General features: G+C 35.8%; 1 protein-coding gene across 5 annotated transcripts in view; it reads right to left on the bottom strand.

The window, feature by feature from the left end:
• The window catches only part of PALLD (palladin, cytoskeletal associated protein), a 173,873-nt gene extending 150,661 nt beyond the window's left edge, over positions 1–23,212 (bottom strand). For 2 of the 5 annotated variants that reach the window (XM_071743127.1, XM_071743131.1), the window contains exons 1-2: positions 23,059–23,212; positions 19,057–20,103 (exon numbers count right to left, since the gene is read on the bottom strand). In XM_071743127.1, the coding sequence (XP_071599228.1) occupies positions 19,057–20,102 (1,046 nt within the window). In that variant the 5' untranslated portion in view covers position 20,103; positions 23,059–23,212. The remainder of the gene's footprint in view (positions 1–19,056; positions 20,104–23,058) is intronic. The other 3 variants (XM_071743130.1, XM_071743128.1, XM_071743129.1) reach the window with 3 other exon arrangements.
• Positions 23,213–27,147: the final 3,935 nt, after the last annotated feature.

Below are 27,147 nucleotides of genomic sequence, written 5' to 3'. Positions count from 1 at the left end.
TAGGTTCTTCTGCCTCTCAGTTGTTTATCACTGATGCCCAAGTTTCAATACAAGCGTTTAAGATTTTAGGAATAAGCAGAAAACACAGTAATCTGACTGACTCTTGAAATCGGTCTCCTAACTGTGGTGTCACTTCACTGCCTTTAAGATAAAGAGTATTTTTGAATTGGAATTGGTTGTTCTATATACTAACTTTCTTCAAGCTTGGAAGGAATTGGGGTTCAAGGGTTGGACTTGATGATCTCAGAGGTCCCTTCCAACGCAGCCAATTCTATGATTCTATGAATTGTTAGAATACTGAAATAACAGTTGAGAGCCTTCCTGTCCCTCTCTTGCGCTAATTAATTAAATACTGATGTTCTTCAAAATCAACTTATCATGCAACCACCTCTTCCTTCAGTTAAGGAACAAATAAGAACTGGACACTTGCTAGCAATTTCAAAATATGACTACAGTTATCAGCTTTAAAAAAGTTCCTTTGGAATAGAGTCCTATTTATTTTGCCTTTCTGTTTATTTATGACCTTCTGTTTAAGTCAACTCTTTAGTACAAGAGCTTGCATTATGAGCAGTAATAAAATAGTCATCTTTCCCCACCTGTCCCTTCCACTCCCAGAAAGCTGGTAACATTAAGAATAATTTAAAACTTTCCAAGAGTCATTATGTAGAAAGACTGCATCTGTCAGACATTAATTTCCCTGCAGCCTAAATGGTCAGTCTGAAAGTTTTGGCATTCCATCCCTCAGTGAGCCAAGAAAAGGCTCAGTTTTATTCTGTAGGATTCACTAAATAACAGGACAACTGATTTAATTGATCTTATAGCTGAAGGTATCCTGCTTTCAAGCAAAAAAGTTTAATTTTACAATACCAGATGCCTGCAATATTTTAAAAGCCTCAGTAGTTGTTCTCCCGCTTTTCCATTTTGCCCACAATACAAGGTCTTCTTGGGAGTCAAGATGAAATATAGCAGATTGAACATTTGATACTGTGTTTTTAGATAGTTTATTAATTTTGACTTTTTAAAAAAACAGAGTAGCTCTTTAAAGTGTCCAGTAGGACTTCAAATAGGTGACAACATTATATTTTTTTTAAATTTTAAAGTAAGGAAAAGCAAAGAAGAGTTCTTTATGGTATCATGAGTGAATTTCTTTAGATTGAAAGTCATGTGTTTTCCTTCATAGAAGACTGTGCTTACCTTCAATTAACTGAAGAACTAAGAAAACAGCAAAGAAACCAACAAAGAAATTCCACATTTTAACACTCCTAAAAAAAGGTACAAATATTTATTTTATTCAAGAAAGAATTCAAAGGTTGAAAATTCATTTCGGAATGAAAAGAAAGAGTTTTTCTAATGAACAACAGAAAGGTAATTTGATGCAAGACCTAATACATTTCAAATTTCAAGAACAGACATGTTCTACTTGTGGGAAGACAAAAAAAAACCCCAAAAATCAGCATCACTAAATGGAAGTGGAATAAGGACTAATGCAGATGCAAATAAATGTACTAGCTCAGCTGAGGAAATCAAAAACCCAAGAATACAGCAAGAGGCTAAGGGAGAAGTACAACTAATCACAACTCCTAATTGTCCTCTAGTGGAAAAAGAATAACTGTCTTGGTAAAGTACCTTGCAACACATTGAAGAATTTCTCTGGTCTAACTGACAGTCCTACAATTGAGTTTCCACTGGCTGCTTTGATCTCCAAGTTGTATTTGAAAACCGGACAAATCATAGAAAACAAAAATCCCTAAAATTAAATTCTGCATGTTACACATCAGTGGGACTAGATTATTCATTGAAGAAGAAAACTTTCTAATTATCTAAAGAAAAAAGTAAGGAGAGATGAAGATGTTTGGGAAACAGATGCAGAGGGTTATGAAGTAATTTGATCTCACAAACATATACTTGCTCTTCTATGAAAATAAATTGCTGTTTCTTGAAATACAGGTTTTAAGAAAAGACTGAAGTCAATTTCTAAAGCAAGATTTCCCCATCAGTAAGATACATAAAAATTATTCACTAAAACACTTGGAATTTAATCTTCTTTGTTGTATGTGTTGTATGTGATGGTCATCATATCTTTCTTACAACCGTCTAATTGTAGTGTAATTAGCAGAAATAAGTAAAAGACATTGTATTGAAGGAAAACGTGTAGGCATGTGGTGGGCACAAAAGCAGCCAGATTGTGGTATTCCTTCTTAAACCTGTTCCAGGGAAGCTTTGCACCTCAGTTTTACCACTTATGAGCAGGACATAAGGACGAGATTTTTGTGTACATGTGAGTCCTAAAGAGATGTCAAAACCAAGTTGAGCTAGAAAAAAGAAATTAATTAAAATTCTAGTGAGGGCAGTGCCTAAGTCCTCTCTCTAGCATTCTTAAGTAGTGGCTGTTTTTTCAGCTCTTTCATTTCAGCCATAATGTGTTTGCATGTACTGCAGTTTTCTTCTGCTGCCAATCCACAGAATGTCTTAGGCATATATGGGAAGATCCATACACAGTGTCAGTGTTTCTTTATGTCTCCCACTGTCAGACATTTGCATTCCAAGAATCTTTATTAGGTGTGTCAAGAAAGCCTTTCTAAGGAATCAAAAGTTGCTTATTTCACCCCTGACATTCCTTATCTAAAGAAGCTTTAGCAGTATTCTTCATGAAAAAATACAGATAAGCTGCCAAATGTGTAGCTGCATTACCAGTTACCACTATGCAAATTTTAGTAAACATGAAAAGCAGACATTTCATTTGAACTGCAGTAAGTTGGATATACTTTTCTTATCCACATATTTTAGAAATTACCCTATACTTTTTAATGCACTAAAGGGCAACCAAACTATTCCCAGAACAATATTTTTTGCTTTCAGCTTGTCTCTCAAAAACTTGCTGGCTGCAAAAAACAGTCTCAGTAGAACACCATGTAAATTGAACATAAATGGAATTTCAATTTAAGTGAGGACTTGTGTATCTAGACTGCTATGCTTTTGTTTGCCCCATGCTTCTTTCAGGTGTGTAATCCCTGTTACAATCCTGAGTCAGGTTTCAATTTATAATAATCCCTGCTGCAAATTTCAAGATGTTACCTGTTTCTAAAAAAATAGAAAATGTTGAGGTCAATTGGTATTACTGCAACTGCTAGTTTCATCACTGTAGTCAAATAAAAGGAATTAGTAAGGTGCAGTATTAACCAGAGTCAATAATACATTTGCCAGGCAATGTATTTCAGTTTGAAGCAGACTTCACTGAAGTTTATGGGAGATTCGTATCATGCACTACAAAAATTATCTGAATGTGGTCCGTTCCTGAAAAACAGAGGTGAATTTTGTTTTCAAAAGGATCAGTAAAAATCATATTCCTCTCACTTGAAAATGGGGAACCAATAGCCTATACTGAATAACTTTCTCTAGAAGAAAAATGTGCCTTTTGGGCTAAAAAAAATTTCAGTATTTCTATGAAGATATTCAAGACAAGGAAGGGAATAAAAAAAATACAAAGCAGTTTTTTTAGGAAGTGTGCTTTTTTGTAGATTATTTCCTATTTCTGTGTGTGGTTCCCTGTGATTTTTTATATCTATTCTATGAATTAAATATTAATACAGTTAGACAATGTTCATTTTACATCAGTATAAAAATACATACCTAGAGATTGTATCTCCCTTCAACTAAACTGTCAAACTCCCTTCTCTACAAAAATATGAGGAACAGATACTTTTCCAAAGGTTATCTGAAATACAAAATTAGAGCTTTTTACAGCATTAAGTAAAGGAGAAGAGGGATCAAAGGAATAAACGTAAAAAAATAGATAAAAATATTATCCTGGTTCTATTACATGCACAACATTGAGTTGTCTTAACCACATATTTGTACAAAAAAAAAGCTGTTTGACCTATCAGTTTGAACTATCTAGACATTACATAGCCTTAAAATGTGCAGCCTTAGAATGTAATAATAGCAAGCAAAATACCTGCACTTATCATAGAGGCTGTACACAAAGACCTACAGTGTCTTTTAACCAGTCAAGGTGCACCACACTAAAATCAATAGAGCAGACTAAATGGTTAATTGAAGCAGTAATAAATGAATTAAATTTGTGTTTGAAATGCAAAGTATTGAAGTGAAGTCCACCTTTGTGCTGAAGCCTGATTGATGCAGCAGAGTCACCTTTCAAATAGGCAGGAGGGAAAAATCAGGCAGCCTGCTTTGAACCATGATGATTACATTCAGCTAAAGGTTACCTATTCAACACCATCCAGCTAGGGAAATTTTAATTTTGCACCTTCCTTCTCAATCTAAAGCATGTATTTCTACATTTGTGTCATATACCCAAAGAACCAAAAACTGAGGACAAAAAACTGTGAAGAAATAAAATAGTGGGCCTGCTAAAAGTATTAAAGAAGGAAACCCCTTAATTTAAAGCCATTTCTGCATCAGTTGATTTAGGATTTTACCCTGGGTTTTATGCTAGTCTTGGGGTCTGGAGTGACTTTGTCTAGAATACCACAATATATAAGGTCACATGCATCCAATTTTCAAGTTAGCATTTATCTGGATTACAGCAACACTGATGTTTCTTTTGTTCAGCAACAGATTAAGTTAATCTCATTGAGGCTGCATTTTAGGTGTGTTGTGTTTTGGTATTTTTTTTTTTTAAAGGGAAGCATAGAGGGACTTAGTCCATGATGTAGAAATGCTCTGATAACAGAGATGGTAGGCTGAAACTCTGTATCACCAGCCTCTGAATTTGCAGTCAGTAGCATGTTCTACAAACCCAGTGCCTGACATCTTAAACAGTTTCCCAGTGAACTGCAGATAACCACCTCCACCTACTTCCTTTACAGGTAAAGTCCCCCAGAAATACCTCTAATGGTTTTTGTGGAAATCAGGCTTTTATAGATTACTTCTGGCCATGTGACAAGACTGAGGAAGCTGAGATAGAATCAGCTCTACTTCTGTCCCAACCATCCCTAATTAGATATGAAAGCTCTCACCAGCAACAACGTTGTTTTGGAAAAAAAAGGCAGAAAATATAAGGTACCATTTATCTCTGTAAGGCTGGAAGTGCTTCTCTTATTCTTCACTGAAGAAGAGATGCACTGTACCAACATTTCAAGAAAATGACAAATTGAGTATTAAGTTGTCCATCTCTGTTGTCTTAAGGAACAAAGGATTATAGTCTTCAGATCCAGTCAACACTAATATTAATTGATGATAAAGACTGTAACATACAAATGCTCTCTGCAGTGTATGAGAAAGATACATTAAAAAAAAATTCATCATTCTATTTTGGATTATGTTATACTGCTGCTTAAATATGATTCAAGCTCTCTCTAAATTAACACTGCAGAAGAATTCCTTCTAGCAGCAGTGACTCACTAGCATTCTTGGGGACCCTATACAGACAGATAAGGATTTCCCCTCTGAGTTTTTTCCCTTTCCAAATTTGCTTTGCTGACGAATGGTTAATCATAATTCAAGAGACATAAAAATCCATATTTAATTAAGAAAGCTGTGAAACTAGAGAAACAGTAGTTGAAAAAGATTATTCATTTAAAAAAACCCAGTTTGGAATATTAAACCAATTTTCAACTATGGAATATTACACATAGTATCAAAATCAGTTGTGCATGAGAGAACTGAAGGAATTCAGGAACATAAATCCTGTTTTCTGTTTATCATGGAATTAATTTTCTGAGGATTCTCCATGCACCATTTTTTCTCAATTAACCATTCAGAATTAAGGCATACCCTAAAAAAAAAATAAAAAAGAAAGTTTTATTTTCCTACTTTTAATTAATATTTCAGTTCTGCATAAGAACTTTCCTGGAGGATTTTTTTTCTTTAAAAAAAAACCTCAAAACACTAATACACTTAGTAACTTTTGTTACTAAGCTTGGTTCACATATAACTTTATCGCTGCAGGTTTCAAATGGGTTTAGTTTACATAACTTATAAACAGGATCCTTAATAAATACCTGTGTCAGTTATTTTAATGTAAGTCTTCTAAAAATAGTTTTATAGGGTTTAAAAAATAGGTGATTCTGAGTGAAGGGATGCAAATGGAAACAAGAATTAATTTTGCCAGTAAGTATTTAATGGAAGAAGCTGAGTTTTTATATTAGGAGCAGGAAAAATGAAAAGTTACTTTTATACCTTAAATTGCATTTGTTAATTTAATTTCATTAGAACATAATTTAATTCCTGGTATTTTCAGAACTAATTGGTTCAACAAATATTTACATCAGAACTAGCAGAGAAACATATTTCCAGGAAGAAGAGAGCAAATCAGAAAAAACTTGTATGAGTTTCATGTTCTACTAAGTGTAATTTCTGATCCTGGAGTAAGGATTCTAAATCAGAACATTTTTTAGCCAGCCTATCCTGGAAAAAAAGAGAAATTCAGTCTTCAAACACTTTAAAATTTACAGAAATTAACTTTCATAACTGAAACTATGCATATAAGCAAGGAAGTTGTGGCTGTTCCCTCCCTGGAAGTGTTCAAGGCCAGGTTGGATGGGGCCTTGAGCAACCTGGTCTAGTGGGAGGTGTTCCTGCCCATGCAGGGGGATTGGAAACAGATAATCTTTAAGGTTTCTTCCAACCCAAACCATTCTGTGATTCTACAGTTCTGTGTTGCATTGCTTCTTTTTACCAAGAACTACACTTAAGCTGAAAATAAGCATGACAATTCATTAACACATTACCATTGCTTAATTAACCTGGGGTTTTTTTATAGGGAATAAGGTGAAAACTGAGTCAGTTCACATTCAAGCTTTAGCTATGGTTAACTGTCATGATGAGATCCATGTTTCTACTTGATTTCAGGGCTTAAGCAGGATATTACAAAGAACATATTTGTGCCACAACACTCATGTAGAATATTCAGCTGTAGCAATGAGTTACTGCAAGCAATCCTACCTTAGAAACAAAGCAACCCCATCTTTTTTCTTTCTTCTATACATCACACAATGATTGCTTATCTTAGACACTGAAAGCATTTATTTACCTGATAACACAATATCTATTTTTTCAATGTTCTCTAACTTCACAATGAATAGGAACACACTCTTACATACAAAAGGGAGAAGAATTTTCTTTATTGATTTTGCAGATATTTGAGAGAATGCCATTGTGTTGTCAATGGACCCATTTTGGTTAAGTGAATGTACCTGTTAAAGTAATCAACAGAGAATTTATATTTTCCTTGAACTGGGTTCTGCTTTGCTATCTTATTCCCAGGAGGTAACTGTATTCCACTCAGCACCCTTGGAGGAGTTTATTTGAATACAAATCGGTTTTGGCATGAAGAAGTGTGTTTCAAGTCCCAGGTTTTTAAGGTGCTTTTTTCCTTCCTGCCTCTTAAAAGCAAAGCTGTCAGGACACACTTGACCAAAGAGACCCACCTTCCCCTTCAGAATTGGCTATATAGGTTCTGACAACATCTGATGCTATACCTGAACAGTAATTATCAGTGTATTAATACTTTATCATCTTAAAAAATATGTCAAAAACAGGATAGTGGAAGAACAAATTCAGATTGTGGCCAGTCTTCTATGAAGATGGTTATCAACTTGCCCTTGTTGAGACTAATCTATAGGAGACACTTCATGTCTGTTCCATTACATACACGCTTCAGCTGCTCAAAGGGCAAATATTTCAGTGGTCTTCCCATAAGAAAATGTGTTATCTTAGTGGCTGTATTTTCTGTCATATTAAAAGAATTCATAGGTAGTCATGGGTACCTATCACTTGTACCATAAACAAGAGATGGATTCTATTGACCTGGTCTTTTTCCCTGTAGTCACTTGAAGAGCACAATCTTATCAAATGAAGAGATAAACAAAAGCTGTCCACATAGTATACAAGCTGTTTATGAAGCAATGAAATGCTCAAAAGAAAGGCACTGAATAAGTGCAAAGTATTAATTATTTTTATAACAATGATGTATGCATGCACTTCAAGTACACCTTAGCAATAAGATAGAACAATGAATCACTTTGATTTGAAGCAACATGTTGCTGTTGGACTAAAGAAACGTTTTCATAATAGACTTGTTGCACAAAAATTCTAGTCCTCTACTTGTTTTGACCTGCAGGTAGCTGAAAAAAGCCCACAGTGTTTTAGGAGTGATTCTATCTGCTAATTACCTCCAAGCCCCATGCATTTTAACTTACTACCCTTTCCCATAGAAAGTCTGACCTACTTGAGCTCACACTACTCCTAATCTTGAGTTCTGTACTCATCTATACTGAGTGGTATCACATCATCTGTAGTGTATTACTTACAGAAAATAAGATTCTTGGTTTCTGGTAATTTCTTGTATTAACTCACATATAATTTCTTACATTAACTAAATAATTTCTTACATTAATTCATGATTCAGGTTTTATAGAAAAAAGGTAAAAAGCACTTACTTGCCTAAGGGAACAACACCTCAGTGAAGGTTTATTCTGTGCAAAGCTAAACATCCAAATTCTGTTCATTTTGCTGTCTTTAAAGAAGTGCTCTGTCCTCACTACTTAACTGTAGATTATTTTTCAATATCCAAAAGTGCAAAAAATCAACCAGAAAATATGTGGAATCTGAGAACTTCTGACAGCTTAAAATGTTTTGTGCATAAGTAACATGGTAAGAAACCATTATAATGTTATAATGTCTGGGATATAAACCAAATAGTTGTTCTGCATACAATGCATCTCTACAGGCTTTGTAAAGTTCTACCTAAAGCAGAAACAACAGGCTTCTTTCATCATTATATCCCTTCAATGTCTCTCCTATATGCCCTAAAAAGCTACCCAAGATTTCTGGTTTTTTTATTTATTTCTACCAACCTTACTGTCAATCAGTGATGGGTTTCACTGAAAGGAAGATCTTTAGAGGGATCATAGAAATAACAGGTCTATCTACTGCTGGTTTTGCATTACCCACCTCAAAACGTGAGCACATCTGGGCACAGTATGAAAACAAGGCACTGCTAATTCTTTAACTTTCCTGCTCACTTTACATCTGTATTCTCAAGGAAGGAAACACAGATATCATGGGAAGGACTCGCTGTTTTCTTTTCATATGTCAGGGCAAGGGAATTTCTTTCACTCCTTCAACTTAGTATGGGCTTAAAGGGTAAGTCCACAGCCTACTAAATGATCCATGTTTACAGTTCACTTAACAGAGCCCTAGCAACCTGTGAAACTTGTTCCTAAGAATGCACTTCCCAGATGGGTTCTAGAACTAATAAAATAAGCTCAATTTTCACTGCTGTTAATGATACTTTTTCTATGTTTGATTTATTATAAGCTTTTAGTCCATACATAGCCTTCTCTACCTCCCTCAAAGTCCAGTCATCTCTACTTCAATTGCATGAACTGAAGTCTAACATTTTCAGTCATCAGCTACAAATCTTTGCAGAAAAGTCCTATACGTTCAGTTTCATCTAGGTCTCTAAAGTTAGTTTTCACATAGTCAAGAATGCATTTGGATAGTGTACTTTAGACATGGAAAAGTTTTTTACTAGGGAAGAATTTTTAAAGTATTACCTTTCCAAATTATAATTTTATTTACCTAATTTATATTTATAAAGCAACATATTGTATCTTATGAAGGTATTTCCTGTTTAAGTAACAATATTAAACTGCTGTAATTGCCCTGAAAAAACTTAAACAATCCAGATGAGCTGTTGCCTTTAGGCAAATGAGCAAACAAGCCAAAGAGTACTAAGCATATTATTTTAAAAAGGATTTGCAATAGCACTGCATACCTGTGGAACATTGATAAGTAATGATGCCATATTTACAGACTCCAAACACTCCTCTCTATGAAAAGCCTCACTACTCCATTTGTTTCCACTTTTCGGTACAAATAAAATTGTCCACTCCTAGAACATGAGGGTTTATTCCCACTCCTGTTCTACTTAGCTTCTAGATTTAGTTTTAATTTTCACAAATCCATACTTTCAATCAGTCCATGACAAACAGATTGCTAATATATTTCCTCAGAACTCTTGGCTATTGATGCTTTGCGTCATACTATACAAATAAATGCTGGAGCAGTAAGTAAAATCAGCCTCTTGGAATACTGCCTCTGGCTCTGTTTCAGCACTACTTTTGTTGGAAATCCGTATTTTAAAACTACTTCAGTTTAGTTTAGTTTTTAAACCAAAAATGTTTAAGATGGACAAAACTAGTGTAGTGAAAAAGCTTTCTGAAGACTATTTTAGAGTTCATCCAAGTCTCATTCAATTTCTATGTAAATAAAATGGAAATCTCACACAAATCTTTTATTATGCAGATAGAATCATTTTTCTTATTTTAGAAGAGTAATTTTTATTAATTTAATTTCAAGCTTTCCACATTAGCCCTCAAGAATAGAGGCAGTTTAAAATGTACTTTTATTCTCATCTAATTCTCATCTTTTTATAAATACTAGTTAATATGTTATTTATGGAACATTGGCAAGAAACTTTAGATCTGCACTCTTTTACAGAGAGACAGAGAAAGCAGGGAAAAAAAGGATAAAAAAGTGAACTGAGAATCTTTTAAACTTCCAGTAATGTATCCGAAACACACCAAGACTGAGAAATTGGTATTCACAAACAAAGAAAAATGAGTAACTGAGCTGTAATTTTCTTCCAAAATCCATTTTGAAAAATCAGTTCTAGTTTCAAGAACTACTCCATAGTTTTTACAACTGCCTCTAATGACACCATCTTCATGCACATAACAGACTCTATTCTGCCTGTTTTTGGGACAGAAAACCAAAAATAAATATACAATTTTCTAAAACAAAAACTACAAAAAATATTTCACTGTTCATGTAAAACATTACATTTACAGCTCTGAAGACAGTCTGATGATACACAGAGCCTGTGTAACAAAGATGAGGAAATGCGTACATCTGGTAGTTAAAACTATTCCACAAAGACAAGAAATAAATGAATTTAAGAATAAAGCCAGTGTCCTCCAGCTTCTCCTTCGGGTGCTTACAAAAAAACCCCCAAGCAAACAGTCACTCATCTACACCCACATATTCTTGATTTTAGATCTTTGAATATTCATTTTGTAACATCAATGTACTTCTCAGCCTAAATTATAAAATATATTGCTAGTAGTAGCATAAGATTTTCTTAATTCATCCTCTTATCACAATCTGGAATTGTAAAGACAATTTCAGGCATAAAAGCAGGAAACTTCAGGAAAAAGCCTACCTCTCCAAATAATCATTTTAAGTAATGTACGCCATGGTTTTAGACAATAAAGCTAGACACAAAAGAACACCATCCAAATAGAACATTTGGTTATCTTATACCACAAGAATTTCCTAAATGCTATTCTTAAGTAGTGTGATGACAAATCAGAATAACCCTTCTTTCCAGCATTCCAGTGTTTCTAAGGTAAAAGGAATATTACTTATGGGTTAAAAAAACTGATGCTCTTCTAGCATTTCTCAGATATGCCACACTGTTTTAAAAGAAGACGAACACATAATCTAAATAGGTCTTAACTGTATGATTTTGCCCAGATGCAGAAAATCCTGACAGTGTGGACTTTTGCAAAATGAACAGAGAAATAAAACCAAAATATTTGAAAGGTGCATGTTATCTACCTAAAACCTGCAGACCACAAATTACTACAGGCAGCCACTGCAAGAGGTTACTATATAAAGCCTTGTTTCCCCTATAAAGCCCTCTAGTCTGTAGCACTGTTCTAACACAGGCAGAGGTAAAAAACAGTTTCATGAGTCACATTCCCTGTCACATTCCAAATCTGCTCCAAAGGAAACTGAAACTCCAGGGATGTCTGAAGATGGACAGGCCTTTCCTCAGGCTAGTGAAAGCAAACAAACAAAATTTGACTTAGGAATGGCACACCATGATCCAATAAACCAAGAATATAAAAGGAAATAAATTAAAAAGGAAAAAAGGACAAAACAATAGAAAGATTAAGACTGCAAATAGATATTATTTTGACTTGTAAATGGAAGAGAAAAAAGCAGCGAGATTATCAACATAAAGAAGAGTCACAGAATGTCACATAGAGCACATACTAATAATTTTAATCTTTTAAAAAGTATTTCTACAATCACTCTAGCTACCATAATACTTATAATCTAGAGAATTCTGTTAGGACACATTAAACATATCACTGATCAGAAGCAACTTTTGTTCTTGGGCCCTTCCTCCTTCTTGGAGTAGCAAATAAAAATGGAATTGACAAATACTTCAAACAAGTTCATCATAAAATAGCTTCATTAACATTTGCATCTTAAATAATGTAAGTGTGTATTTATTATTATAAAATTAATTTAAAAACACCTGGTTCTAAATTGTAGCTTGAATAGTTAAGATTTTACAAATGGACAAGTAGCAGCTCTGAAGATAACTATTAACAATCTTCTACAAAATAGTGAGAACAGATTTTTTTGAACAAAGGTCACCTAATATTATAAAATATATTTTAAATATATTCTATTGATATATATACATAAATAGCTACTTGTACTTTATAAAAACAAGTAGTATTAAAGGTTTGCTGTCATAGAACTAGTAGAAAACCATGGCACTAGTGTTTCATTATAACTGCAAACTTTACACAAAAAGAGACTTTAAGAAACAAAACTAAACATCAACTCTAAACTAAAGATTTCCTACCTGAAATCAAGCAGAAACTACATCTATGACACTGTTTACATTCCCAAGACTTAAAAATCTACCAGCTGGTGTCTAGGCAGTTCAGTCACTCTTCTCCTGTACACCTGGATTTCCACCCAGCTGCACAGATCTGTGTTAAGCATTACTTAACTTGACATCTGATGTTCTTTGCAGATGTATCTGGTTAGGGTACTCGGCAATCAGGTCCTTAATTATAGGAAGATGCTGGGGGAAACAGTTTATTTTATGTTTTTAGACTTCAAAGCTTTTGAAGGCTGTAAAACTTAGTAAGGTTTGTGATGCTGTAGAAATCTAGGTAGCTTGGGTTTAATTACAAGTATAAGTACTGTAGTTTGCATTTGTTTCTGTATTTGGTAAGAACAGCTCTGGATTACATGCAAATAATGTTTCTAGGTAATGTTTCTAGGTAAGAGCAAATGGATTTGTACAGCAAAGAAGCCTTGTTCTTGCCATGTAGTATGTGGAAAGTGCTTTTTCTGTAGAAAAAGAATATCCTTTGCACAAAACATTTCAATACCTGTTGTGCTACAGGATGTGGTGAATAACTGCAAATAGTTTAATCATTGCTTACATCTCAGAGCAGGCTGCAGAAGTAATTAAACATTTTTAAAATATATCAGCTACAATGGTTTTGAAAAGTAATACAGAAAATTTCTGTTTCAACTTTTTATACTTTAGACCTTCCTTAGAAAACACATATCCTAGAACTTTTATGTTGTTCAGCAATGTTAACATAGTTCTGACCACTGAAAAAAATCTTGTTAGATATCTAATTTTCTGCTAGTAGAACTAGCAAGCTGGGTATTGAATTTTGAGGAAACATGGTCCTTGAAATTTTGCTGCTTGCTTCTTCTGGGATTCTACCCTGAAATGCCAGTAGTATGTCCTGTCAAAGTTTACTTATTTTAATCTTGTAGAACAAAGCTAGTTTGGTCAAGTTTTGTCATTCCAGTCCCAATAATTACAGATTCACTTTCTATGAGGTACAGCTATGAATACCCAAGAAACTTAATATTTCAGAGGTTTTTACCAACCTTTCATATATAATCTTGTCCTTACACTAAATTTGATGGTTTGTTTATAATAACATATTGCTTTGATATCCTTATAAGAAGGCTAGCAGATTAAGGCAGCATTCTAGCTCCAACTTAAATAGGTTGAGGATTTTGGGAAGTTCAGCTGGATAAAAGCTTTGAAAAGGCAAAAAAGCCAGTTATAAAGATTATGGGGTTCATTAAATAAATGGGATGCAGGGGAAAAAAACAAACCAAACCAAAACGCACTAAACAGTCAGAAATATCTAAGTACTTTCTTTTGAAGGCCTGTTGCTCTGCTGTCGATCATTTGGATGAACTCATGGCCACCAGTACTTGATTCTGCCTAAATGTCAGCTGTGCTTATTACTAGGACACCTTATTACTGGACACCTTGGGTGCTGGGAAAAATAAAAATTTAGTCAGTCTTTTCTTGTCACCCTTAAACTATTGTTATTTCACCATGCCTTCAGGAACTGTGCTTTCTAGTTATTTTATTACCAGCTGAGACAAAAAGTAAAATCCCATTTACTCTACTTTTACTTGTAGTGTTCCAAAAATATTATTTGCAGTGGCTATGTTATTGAAACTGGCTATTTTTCTGGGGAAAATCAGAACAACTGAAGCCTTGTTTCTGCAGATTTTATTGTTTTGTGCAAATGTACAGGCTGCGGTTTGTGCCCCTATCTGCACCTCCTATTCAAGGTGTTTTGCATGTCCTAAGTGGCTGGCTTTTATGCCTCGCAGATCAGGAAACTCTTCAGCTTTTTCTCTAGCCCTTGTTTTGATAATCACATTCCTATCTTCTATCTATTCAGCAGTTTTCACAAAATGTTTCATCTCTTTTGCATATTTTTCCCCTGGTCAGTTTCTTCAGAACACAGCAGGTGTTTAAATCTTTTCAATCCATATGATTATGCTCCAAAGACTTTTTTCAAAGGTGTTACAAATCAGAAATTCAGTGTAATGAAAGTTATCAAATTACAGTGCTCCAGAAATCTATGTTAGCAAATAAAAGAATGGTCAATTCGTACTGCAGCAGTGGTGCTTTTTTTGTTTGTTTGTTTGTTTTTTGGTTGGTTGGGTTTTTAACCGTATAAAAATCAAATTCACCGTAATGCTCCTGAAAGTGGCACAAACAGCAGCTCTTCCTAAGTTGCTCTGCAGTACATCATCAGTATTAAATCAACTTGTCTTTCTCTACTGCAGTGTACTAGCAGTTTGCTAGATACTGAGGATACACCTTACTCCCTTTCAGCTTCAGAAAGGGGGTAAGCGATGTGTGCAGGTGATATGCAACAGTTTAGAAGTACCTATTAGAGCCCAGATTGCACTATAGCTTTTCCTGCACGGTTTTTTTCTCTTCTAAAGGAAATAAGGCCCTCCTTTCCCCAAGATCCACAGGCAGGACTTTAGAGTCTCATCCAAACAGCACGCAAGGACTTGCTTTTGTCCTGACACGGTGAGCACTCTCTTAGCGACCGAATGAGTCTTGGTTTATGTGCCACGGGCCCTGGGACAACCCCGCCCGCCAGAGCCCGCGCTGTGTGCGAGTGCCCCCCGCAGCCACGGCTGCGCCACGACAGGAAGGGTAGCGGGGCAGAATTCTATCGCCTTCCAAAAAGAATCGGTTTTGGTGTTCAGCTGTTGTGCTCTCCCTCTCTTGCAGATCCACAATGAAATGGAGACTGAAGAAGAAATGTATTTTTAGTGAGAACTTCGGAACAATAATTTTTTGTTAGGAAGTAAGATTTTTTCTTTATACACAAATCTGTGTTCTGTTGTCACAAGAACTATGAGTAGTTATTAAATACGAGTTCAAGGGTGGACCAAGAAAGTGTATTAAGATTGACCGCCAAGGAACTTTGCCTAGAGATTGAGAAGTTGAAATGAAGCACATTTGCTGTGATGCAGACAATGAACATAGCACAATTATGAGTTTCAAAAAGGGAAATAATCCAAAAGTTACAAAATAATGGGTACTGATGAGATTGTTTAAAAGAATGCTTGATTTTAAAATCATCTACTGTTATGTCAGCAGTGCTTCTTGTGACTCATTCTGCTCTGTGATTCCATTTGCCTTCTCAGTTAATGATTCTGCAAGTGTTCAGAATTCAGAAAAGCTGAGTTTACATTAAAATTTAAAGAACATAAAGCTTTTTTTTTTAGATTATAAACACCTTCATACTAGCAGTCCCTGAGATGACTACAACAATGATATAAAAGACAAAAAAAAACCACACAAAAAAAGCAAAAAAGCTCCATATCTTGTACACAGCTTCCTTCCAGTGATATTTATGTTCGGTTTGGGAGTATTATCACTGAAGTAAAGACTGATGTTCTGCCAGATAAAGAGAGAACAACAGCATACTGAAGCATTACAATAGTGCATCTTTGATGTAGCCTCATTGTTGTTGTCAAACTCACTTAAATTGTCCATTCTGTATTTCATAAATCAGCCAGTTCTAATTGGTTCTGAACAGACCTGTGTTTGTACAATAGCAGATAATACAAAGTATGTCAGTCTGATGGCACCAGCACATTTTTTTTTCCTATGTTATCAAAGTAAATGTCTGTTGACCTTACACTCTATGTAGGGGATGTTTAGTAATTCTGTTTTTACAGATTCTCCATGCCTATGTGCTGCCTCTTCTAAGATAATTTTCACCCCACAATACAGATTTTTAACTCAGTAGGACTGCAACATATAATTTAAAGCACAATAGACTGGCAGTAACAGACTACTTGGAAAACCAGGTTCTTTTGAGATATTATGTATTACGGTGAATTCCCACCTATATGAAAGACAGTTAAGGGCTTTTTTTCTCCTAGTTGCATTACCTATGGATACAAGTTGTCAGAACTTTCTTCCTGTGTCATCCATTGGGATAAAGATGGGGGAATGGGTGCGATTCACCTCACCTATTATAACAAGCTAAAAATGAAGTGTTTAGTCTGAAGTATTTGTTCTTGTCAAGGTTCTACTTGTCAGTGTACCAGACAGGTGAGTTTGTAGGTGTGCTTCTCTGGTGACTGCAGCTGAAGTCTAGGGTGACTTGGTCAGGTTAAATACCAAACAGATGGGTAAAATTAAATGAAAAGGTTTCAGTACTAATGAATAGTGGTGGTTCTTTTTCCTTAAGGATGGCCCCTCTGTCTCTTGCTAGTATTCTATTTTACAACTCAAAAGTTCTAAAATGTTAACAGTAACAGTATGTTAGCTGTCATATTACCTAACCCAACAACAACAGGATTACTAGATGTTAACAGCTTGTACTGTCCTAGTGTCCACATCAGTACCTTGGGTAGGCTACAGTATCTTAGTCTGGAGGAAAAGAAAGCTAAGAGAAGACACACAATAGGAGGATTCCCTGGCTGTCATAACTGTGACTTTACAATTCCTGTTTCCTGCTTCATGAAGGAGAACAAACAACTGGAAGGCTGTTGCACCGATAATGGTGATTCTTTTCTCTTTTTTTCCAGAAGATATTAAAAAAATGAAAATAAACAAAACAACTATTAATGACATGACATGGCTTTCATATTGCTTGACAGGTACTACAGTTTAGGCATTACAATTATATTTTTGGGTTAAGCTTCCTGAGCTTTTGGCAAATCCTTTGTTTAGCATATTCAGATCTGCAGCCTGTCTTGGTTCAGAAAACTAGGTGGCTTCGGCTTGTAGGACAGCCTGAACTTGAATATGTAACAAATGTACCCAATGTGCTGATGCAGCTTTTTCCAGTTTGTATACAAGAATAACTGAACACGCTTTATCTCTACAAATGGTCTTTTGACGCTCTGAAAATGTCAGTGTCTCAGTATTTATCTTATCTGGGATATATTTTCACTGAAAACTCAGAGAAGGGTAAAGGTAATGCTGACGTCCTCAACAATCACAAAAAAAGACTCTGGAGATATTTTCTAGAAAGTAACTTTTCACCTTGGAGTGAAAGCATATACGTATAACTATAACATGACTTTTCAAGACTATATTTTAAACATTTTATTGACAAAGATCTGAAATCTTCAAAGCAACAGATCTGTTTATTCCCTTTGAAAACCTTTACCAAAATGTTCAGACTTCAAAAAAATACATTAAATACTGATTTCAAGGGACAATCTGTACAAATTACAAAACATATATAGCCACAATGCCTATACATGCGACTACCTGCAAATATTAGGAATTTCAGTGTTGAAAGACTCACAGCAAATATATGAAGAACTTTAAAGCACATCAAGTGTTCTAGGAAATTAATGTCTAAGATTCTTTAAGGAAATGTTGAGAACTTTCAAATAACTACATATTCTTCAGATGTAACTTAAAAATCTTACAGGAAGTACTGAAGGGAGAAGTACAAATTCTATCCTGTTTGAGCAGGACTTTTTGGACGAAAGCAGTGGAAACTATTATGAGTTATTCAGCCCCCACTGATACTTTGAATGTAGCTTTTATAACTCTTTTAAACACGTTAATACAGAAATTAAAGCAGACAATATTACACAGCTGTTACTTTTATGTTTTGCCATCAAACAAAACTAAATGCACATAAATTTCACTCTGAAGTATGAAAAGACGTTTTGAAATGGAGACCATCTTAATGTCTTCTGGAAATGTGTAACACAATATTTTGCTAGATTTAGATTATCTCATAGTATAGACTATCCCAAATCCCAGTATTATAGGGTTTGAAGGCACTGCGATTAATTGGCAGTAATACCTGTATCAGCTGCCTAGTACATGCCCTTCAGGGGCAAATTGTGAATTCTTTCACATAGATTAATAAGGTAAGAATCACACAGAATGTTGTTAGAATCAATTCTGTTTCTAATTTTCCTATGTAGCTCTTGTATCCAGTAGAACTTACTTTCCCAAACCAAGGAAACAGTCTAAGAGAACTGAAAAGATCAGAACATAGAAAGACAAACCTCTTTTAGGGCACAGCACTCCAAGGTCCAACCAGGTGTTCCAGGAGAAACTCACCAATAGTGCTCTGAGTCTAATGCTCTCAGGGCTGAGCAGCCTGAATCAGTGCTACTGCTCCAAAAGTGGCCTCCCCTCTGGCTTCCTCAGGTGTGAGCTTTATTGGCCCCCTAATCCTGCTCATGCGCAGTAGGGGCCCACCCTAATCAGGCACAGGTGGGCTTAACACAAGCTCATGCCCACTACCTGGCAATTAGTGCCACCTGGTTGCCTCATTTCACTACATCAGAATCTGTTATTTCATGTGCTTCCTAACCACAGTGTGATCCACTGTTCTTAAGTGATTACCTCTAAGAAGATATAGTGTGATACCTGTTCTTAGGTATCTTCCACAATCAGAAGATGATGATACCCAGTGACTTGGTTAAAGTGCACGCTCTTACCTGACATCAGGGACTGGGTTGCCAACAACTCTGCACTCCAGAAGTACTTTGTTTCCTTCAGCAATTTCCTGGCTCCGTAGCTTCTGAGTGAATTGAGGTGGTGAAGACTGATTGTCTTCCATGTTGATGAAGGGCTGGCAAAGGACCATTTCACTCTCATTGATCCTCTTCCTTTCAGTAAAGTGTTCTCCATTCAGGTTAACCCCAGGTAATTTTGCTTCAGGCTCAGTCTCTTGATGTGGCTTGTCAAGCTCCTGGTTCACTGAGTTGCTTATAGCTGGTTGTTTCTTTTTAGGAGACAGGTATCCACTGTCTGGAGAAGAAGACTCCCCATCAGGACTTCTGCCTCTTGTCTCCGCTGCCTGTCTAAACAGAGATGACAGTTCCTCTATAAGTGTGGCAGCTTTGTCACACAGCTTGTTCCTGAAAGGAATTTCTTCCTGGGATGCCAACTCAGGCTTTGGGCTTGTCTTAGGCATACCTGGACCATTTTTCTCCAAATGTCTCAGGCTTCTAATAAAGCTGGGACTAGCAGTTAGCAAAGGTGAGGTGCTTGCTTGCCTCCTGGAAACTGTGGCAAAACTACTTGCTGTTTGAAGTGTGGTAGATTGCTCTTTCTGATTCCCTGGAAGAATCTGACTTGAAGCAGATGAAGCCAAGGTGCTTGCTTGAGCTGTTTGTAAATCATCTTGCTCACACAGTTTGGTATCCCCAAAAGAAGGATTTTCTGATGTGCAAGAACAAGAGTTGTTGAAATAATGAGTAAAGTCCTGTGCTGCCCTCTGTTCCTCCTTCATGGAGCTGGCAATGGCTTCCCAAGCTATGTCAAGGCTCTTACGTATCTCCTCCTGGGTAAGGAAGGCAGAAAGTTCATTTGAAAGCTCCTTGTTCTCTATGTCTGATAGTGAATCATAGAAAAAGTCATGATAGGAAGAAGCTTCTGACATATTTTCAGGATATCCCTTATTGGTGCTTCTCTCGGTACAGTAAGCCTCCTTCAGCATTAAAGAAAGAGGCAATGCCTGGCCACAGCTTCTGTCTTGCATTCTGGAAAAGACAAACAGAATTCCTTAACAAAAAAACAACTTGTCAATAAGAAAACTTCTATTGTGTCATGGGTCCCATGAACTACATACAAACTAGGAGAAGAGCAGAACCCAACAAAGCATGGATTACATGTAAAGCTTGTTCTCTGTTAGAATGGGCCAGGGCTGCAAGTTGTATGGATAGAAGCGAGTGCAGTTAAGAGCCATTGTTCTCACACATCTGTATGTATCTGCATTTCAGAAAAATTGAGACATCCTTTGCCTGTGCAGTGCCTAACACAAGCTCAATTTCATTGGACCATTATGAGTAATTTGTTATTTCACATCTGAGTTGTTATTTCATATTAATACTATTACATTTCACTTTTTCTGGTTTTAGGCTTGTGGTGATTTGGGGAATATATTTCCTTTTTTATTTCCTAAAACACTGCCTTCCAGACACTAAACCACCAAATTCCAAGAGCAAAACACAGTTCTAGTTGAAACCATTATGGGAATCTATACAAGGATGTTTGGATTAGAAATTACAAGTTATACTTTCTTTACTATTATTTCTCTAATACTATTTCACTTCTTGTGTTAACATTCAATTTAGTAGCTCTTTTCTCAACACTGATAAGTGAAATATTAAACTACCACATGCTAAAAGTAAAACACTAAAGAAATAGATTTCACAACCTCTGTATCATCCTGCACCACATGAATTTATAATATATATTAGGTACCAGTTTCATAAAATACAGAACCATCTATACATCTCCCACTTTCCTGTATAATTTTAGAATGAATATGAGACTTCTCTGCCTCTGTAAAGCCAGGAAGAAACAAGACATCAGGGAAACTGCTCTTTTCCCAAGGGAAGGATGTGCATGAAACTCAACTCTCCTTATTGAAATTTATGTATTCTGCTGGTCACTAGATTGGGGGTGATCTGATCTCAAAAGTAATTCCTGCTTCTGTGAAGCTTTTAATTACATTGAACATGGGTGGTTTTAATTGCCTCTGAAGTTATCTTATTTTGATAATTTCTGTGAGACTAATTCTTCACATTTTTTTTTTAATTATTTCTCTTAATGATCAGAAGTATTTCTCCATTGATAGGTGGTTTGACAGATATGAGATGAACTCGGATGTATTTTACATCAGCTTGTGCAAGCTCCAATTACCTCTAGTCACTTCACAAGGGCTTACCCAGCATGAAGTCATTAACTGACTGATAGATTATTGTAATTCTTGGCCTGGCATATGCATCTCTTGATATGCCTTGTTGTCTTGCCAACAGATTACAAATCAACACAGAAAAGAGAAGTATAAGGGAACAAAAGCATTTTTTAATTTGATTTTGAGAATACAGTGATAGGCTTATACTTTGCTGGAATTACATCTGTCTTTCCTTTTACCTTTGTTTATGCTCCAACACATTTAGCAGCCATGCCAAACTCTTGTCAACAATATCTAAAAAAGTATATACAGTATAACTGACTACCACATAGCAGCTTTAAATAATGAATCTGAGAAGCCAAGCAAACAGTTGGTCTAGAGGGTCAGCTGTTAAGGCATCAACTGGATGAATGCCAGGAACCAAGGGTTAACACTGGAGAGTTTCTGCTTACTTAATCTTAGTTATTTTTAAATATTTGTTATTTAAATGTATAATACATGCTAGCTTGCTATTTAGATAACACGTAAATATCCATGTTTCAATTGATATCTTTATTTAAATCTGACTAATAATGGTTCCTAGTTTGCTCACATCTTGAAGTGATACATTACATACTCAGATAAACTTCTCTGACTTCCAAACCAAACTGCTCTGCTGTTTCAATAGGGTACGGGTTGGAGGAAAATTTAACCTACTGCTGGCCTCCCAACACAATGAATAAAATGAATGTGTTATAAATAAACATATCTCCTCCTAATCCTTTGTTTTATACTGTTTTGTCACTCATTAGAGAAATATAATGGTTGCAATATGTCATAATTTTTAAAGCCCATTGTCTAAGTTTAGGTAAATCAATCCGTAGCAGGTGTTTACATAAAGGTGATGAATTCAAACGTGCAAGTTATTGGCAATTTCTAATGCTGATAAGTCTGCTTGGTGAGGAAGGCCTGGTGCCTAAAAATGGATCTAAATGCCTAGCTTTAGACAGCTGGATGGAAGATTCTAGTATATATATATATAAAAATTTAAGCCACACTGTAATAAACAAAAAGCCACTGTTCCTTTAGAGCAACTTGTAAGCATAGCAAACTGGATGTGAACCATCCTTAAACTGAACAAGTAGCATATAAGATAATAATTAGAAATTTTTAATGCTATTTCTAGTGTCTGCAAGTTAGATTACAATGCATTTATAACAGTTTTCATCTTCCTTACTCACTAGGTAACCAGCAAAGCCAGATACTATAGCGTTTAAAGACACAGACATAAAATACAATTTTGTATGTAGAACAGCATTAAACTATACTTAGAGCCGTATTGTGTATAAACTATTTATGGGGTCCTATTTGCTACATTTACAGATTGTTCACAGTTAAACATGCAATATTTAACATTATGCTGTTTAAATATTTACGCAGAAAATAATTAGATGCTCTAAAGAATAATTTGGTAAATAGTAAATTGAAAATGTACTGCATTACAGTAATCTTGTAACATTTGAATAATTACTCGAATTAATGTATTCAAGAGATAAAATTGAAACATATAAAATCAAAGAACTCATTTCAAGAAAAGTACAAGCATCCTGAATTTGTGGAACCTGTCCAATGAATTATTATTAATTAAAAAAAATATGACCCAAAGCCAGTCTATTCAAAGGAATAATATGAAAGAAGAAATGTATTTGTGAAATTTAAGCAAAAACCACACATATTTTTCCTCTGAATTTTAAAATCTTGCAGAATTACTCCCCAAAGTATAATGATTAAATTTAACAGAAAATATAAAACCAACCTTACACTGAGCAGGCAAATATGAAGAGTCTCAAATATAGTTAACCGGTCAAGTTGCTTTTTTCCTTCTTTATGAAAGTAGGCTTGAAATTACTCCAGCTATGGACTGAAGGTTGCTTGGTCCTCAGTAAGCATCAAGAAGACTGTGGTCTGCGGGTTACGTCTGCCCTCTGTGACTGTGTAATTCTTACCCCACGCATCTATATTTGGTAACTGAACTCATGTTTCAGCAGACCGCTGCTATCTGGAATTCCAGTAGAAGCAGTGTTAGGCCTGGAAATGGCAGAAAGTTCTGTGCACTTACTACTCAGAGATTTAGAGAACCTGATCATTTAAACAATCAGTATCTGGTGTATTTAACACTGTATTTTAAGCTGTTTTGAAATATTATTCTGGAATTTTAGGACATGAGTTTTGCTCAGTACTAAAGGGCCTACATCCACAAGTCAAAGGAAACACAGTGTGTGAAAGCTAATTTTTGAAAAATGGTTCCTTTCTACAGCAGTTTTTCTTAATGTATTATTAAACAAGATTAACTATTTTTATGTCACTATAAAATAATTGGCTTTTTAAACTAAAAGTAGTTTCAAACTACTAGCTTCCTTTTGTACCTTAAAATTTTCCAGAAAAAGAAAAATATATATAGAATAATTTAAGTTAGAAAAGACCCTTAATATTTTTAGTTTTTAACACAAATAATACATCTTTTTGTAATAATAGATAATTTTAAATCTATGATCATATAATAGACAATAAACATGACTTCGCCTACTGAATTTTCACATTTCAAAATAAATTATTCTATAATCACAAAAGAAGAATCTCCATCAGAAACGACACATAAAATCCCTGGAAATGCTGAATGTTTTAAAAAGACCTCACAATTCTGACTCTTCTAAGTACATTTAGAACTTCTGTGATAGTTTTGTCTCAAAGAAAATTTTTCTGTCCAAGAGACCTCTTGGGCCTTTTAAAGCACATCCACTTCCTTTGATACAAAATGGAAGAAAGACATATCATGAATACTTTCAACTTCATCTATAGCCTTTATCATGTAACTTCCACAAATAAAAGCAATGTGTGTTTCTTTGAGATAGCAGCCTATCAGGAGTCAAATTCTCTAGAGCAGATAGGAGAAGCTGTAGCTCCAAATAGATGTTATAGACCTGTGTTTCCCTTCTGCCAGTGTCCATTATATCTGCTCTCTAGTTTGAATTCATTCTGTGGGCTGGCACTTGTTCTTAGATCAAGGTCTTCTGGATATTGCCTTGTGGTTTTTACTGAAGTTCATTCCTTGGCAACAATGGAAGTACAGCAGAACCACAATTGTGACAAGTGTGCACAAGAGACATATAGCTCGCTATTAGTCCCAAACCATTTTTATGTGATAACCAAGTACTGGTACCACATATTTTATTTCAGTGGTTAATATCGTATCTTTCTTTTCATCTTCAAACAAGTAATTACTGTCCCCTTATCAGAGTTTCAATATATTAATAGTTGGATTAGGAATGCTTCACAATGTGCACAACCCCCATTCTTATGAACTGGGATCATTACTGTATTGCAATGAAATGAATGAAAGGGATTTTATTTCATTTCATTTTACAGTCATTTTGGTGTGTCAAATAAGAACTGAATCGTCATTCTAAAAATTCCATTCTAAAAACTTAACATAAAAAAGGACCTGGTCATATAAGAGTTAACCACTGCATGCCTAATTTTTAAGCAGTCATCCCCACAGAGTGGGATCCAGGCCCTGTGTCAGGTAACAACACGTTGGAATGGGAGCCAAAAATACCCATCAAATCTTACACACTTAATAGGGTATGGTTTTATACAGCTGTATTAAGCCACGAACAAATTTTCCCAGTGTCATTCTGATAAGATGTAGGGAAAACGTGCAATACTATGCAATGATGTAACAATTTAACTTTAAAAAATGTTTAATTTTGCTTTTAAAAAGATTTGTAGTTACATAGTTACCTAATCTGTTTTTTTTTAATAGAGTGTACTAGAGGTCCCTACCTATCATATATTTATGAAAGTGTCAAACATAGGGAAATAGTCAGACGGTATCGATGGTACTCAAACACCATTTTTCCAAGTCTCTGAAAAGAGTTTCTCTGAGGATTTTCTTAAGTGGAAACTGCAGAGGTGCAATGGAAAAGCTCACCTTCAGTTTTGCTAGCAGTGGTACTGGTACTTGCTCTGGAAGAGATAGGACAGTTTTTTAAACTGTTACAAGACTAGTTCACAGCTTTTCAGAATTATCACAGCTGTGAGTAGTAAAAGAAACTGAAATAGAAACGAAGGCTAATAAACAACCTAGAAAAAAATAATTGTTGCTGTTACTTAAACTGTGGAAGAGACAAGGTCCAAGATCTATAGTATTTAAGGCAACTTGCCTCAGACGGAGAAACCTGTTGATCAACTTTCCTTATCTCTATACTACTAGAACACTTGTAATAACTATTTTCTCTCAAGGTGACATATTTTTTAATATATCACTAAGTACACAGGTAAAAACTGAACTCACAGACAAATTTTCACTTTCTTGCTGTGTGTCTTCAATATCAGTGAAAATCTCAAAGGAATTTTGTTAGGAATTCTCACCCCTTTGCACTTCTGCACCTGGGGCTGTAAAGAACACATGCCCTTACATGATTTATAGCTCTCAGTTGAAAAAACAGAGCAAAGCTATTCAGTCCCTGCCAGTAAACACCATAAAGGTGTTCCAGGCCACACTGCCTGAGAGTGGGCAGTGGGCAAGGGCACTGCTGCCAGATGGCATCCCCTTTGCTTTCTGCTAGGCTCCACCTTCATCACACAACCCAGAGGTTCAGCACAGGGTTCCGTGCTTCCGCCATTTTGCAGCCCATCCACTCAAAGTACGTGCTCAGCAACCCAGCGAGAGACACTGAGGGAGATGGGCAGGAGGGGAGTCCACACTGTTCTCAGAAGGGCAGGAGGGGGTCTCAGTGTCAAAGGAGAAGAGGGGCATGTTGGTGCTGGAGGTGAGGAGGCCTGGGAGGAGCTGGTGAGAACCCTGCAGCCCCTCCTGGTGCTGGGGAGGGGATGGCAGGGGGGCAATGGCTGCCAGACTCCACCGCCCCCTTCGGCTGCAGTGAGCAGGAGGGAGGGGGTTGTGGGACCACAGGTCAAGTCCAGCTGTCAGGGAGGCCCCGTGCTGTTGGAACAATTCTCATCCACATTCCTCCTCAGAACAGAAAGCATGCACCTAATTTACAGGTGCTGATATTTCTGTAATAGAAGTCCTTCAAAAGTCCATGTAGACAAGGCTCACATCTGTGTAGAAGGCTTAGAGGAGGCCTTTTCACTGCCCTATTCTGTTAAAATTTTTAATGTACATTATGTAATAGTATTTGCAAAGCCAAGCCATGAAAGGTCAAGAAATGAGGTGTCAACAAACTGGAATTTACGGTCTCCTGTGGTTTAAGTAGAAAGTCCATTCCGGGTTGTAGCACTTGGGAGTGCATACAAGTAAGAATTTAAGCATGTTAAAGAATGAAAAACCCCAAGAAATCAATTTCCTATTGAATTAGGAAAGGTGGTGAAAGAGTGAAAGTTACAGGAGACAGTCCTGATGCAATCTCACAGTGACAGAGAAATCAAGTGTAAAATTTGTCACTGTAGCAAATGGCAATATAGTTTAGATTGGATAGTCTAGCATGGCGAGACTTCAAATATGACGAAGTTAAGAAATCTATGCACCTTTTTCATGTAGTCCTATATAATTTTCTAAGGAAAGAAGTGAAAAATATTATAACTAAAACACTCCAGTGGAAAATCTGTGTCATAAAAGCAACATTCACTTAAACAGACTGATACCTCATGTACTGTTTGAAAGAAGGAAAGCAAAGCATAAGTGTTAAGCAGTTAATATAAGTGTCCTGACTGTGCAAAGCAGAACTAACATTAGCCCGGTTCTTGAAATTAAGAGTTTTCCTTTGAGGAGCTCACATTCAAGGTCTTAGAGGTAATTTTTTCTACTTCCCTTTAGCTGATTTTTGTCCTGTGTTAGTTATATTCTTGTGGCTTTACCATTTCTTTTATTTTGTAAATTAAT

Source organism: Heliangelus exortis, chromosome 4 (assembly GCF_036169615.1).
Source record: "Heliangelus exortis chromosome 4, bHelExo1.hap1, whole genome shotgun sequence".
Classification (NCBI taxonomy): Eukaryota; Metazoa; Chordata; class Aves; order Apodiformes; family Trochilidae; genus Heliangelus; species Heliangelus exortis.
The sequence above is the reverse complement of the archived record's forward strand: the minus strand, read 5'-3'. Positions and strand labels throughout refer to the sequence as shown.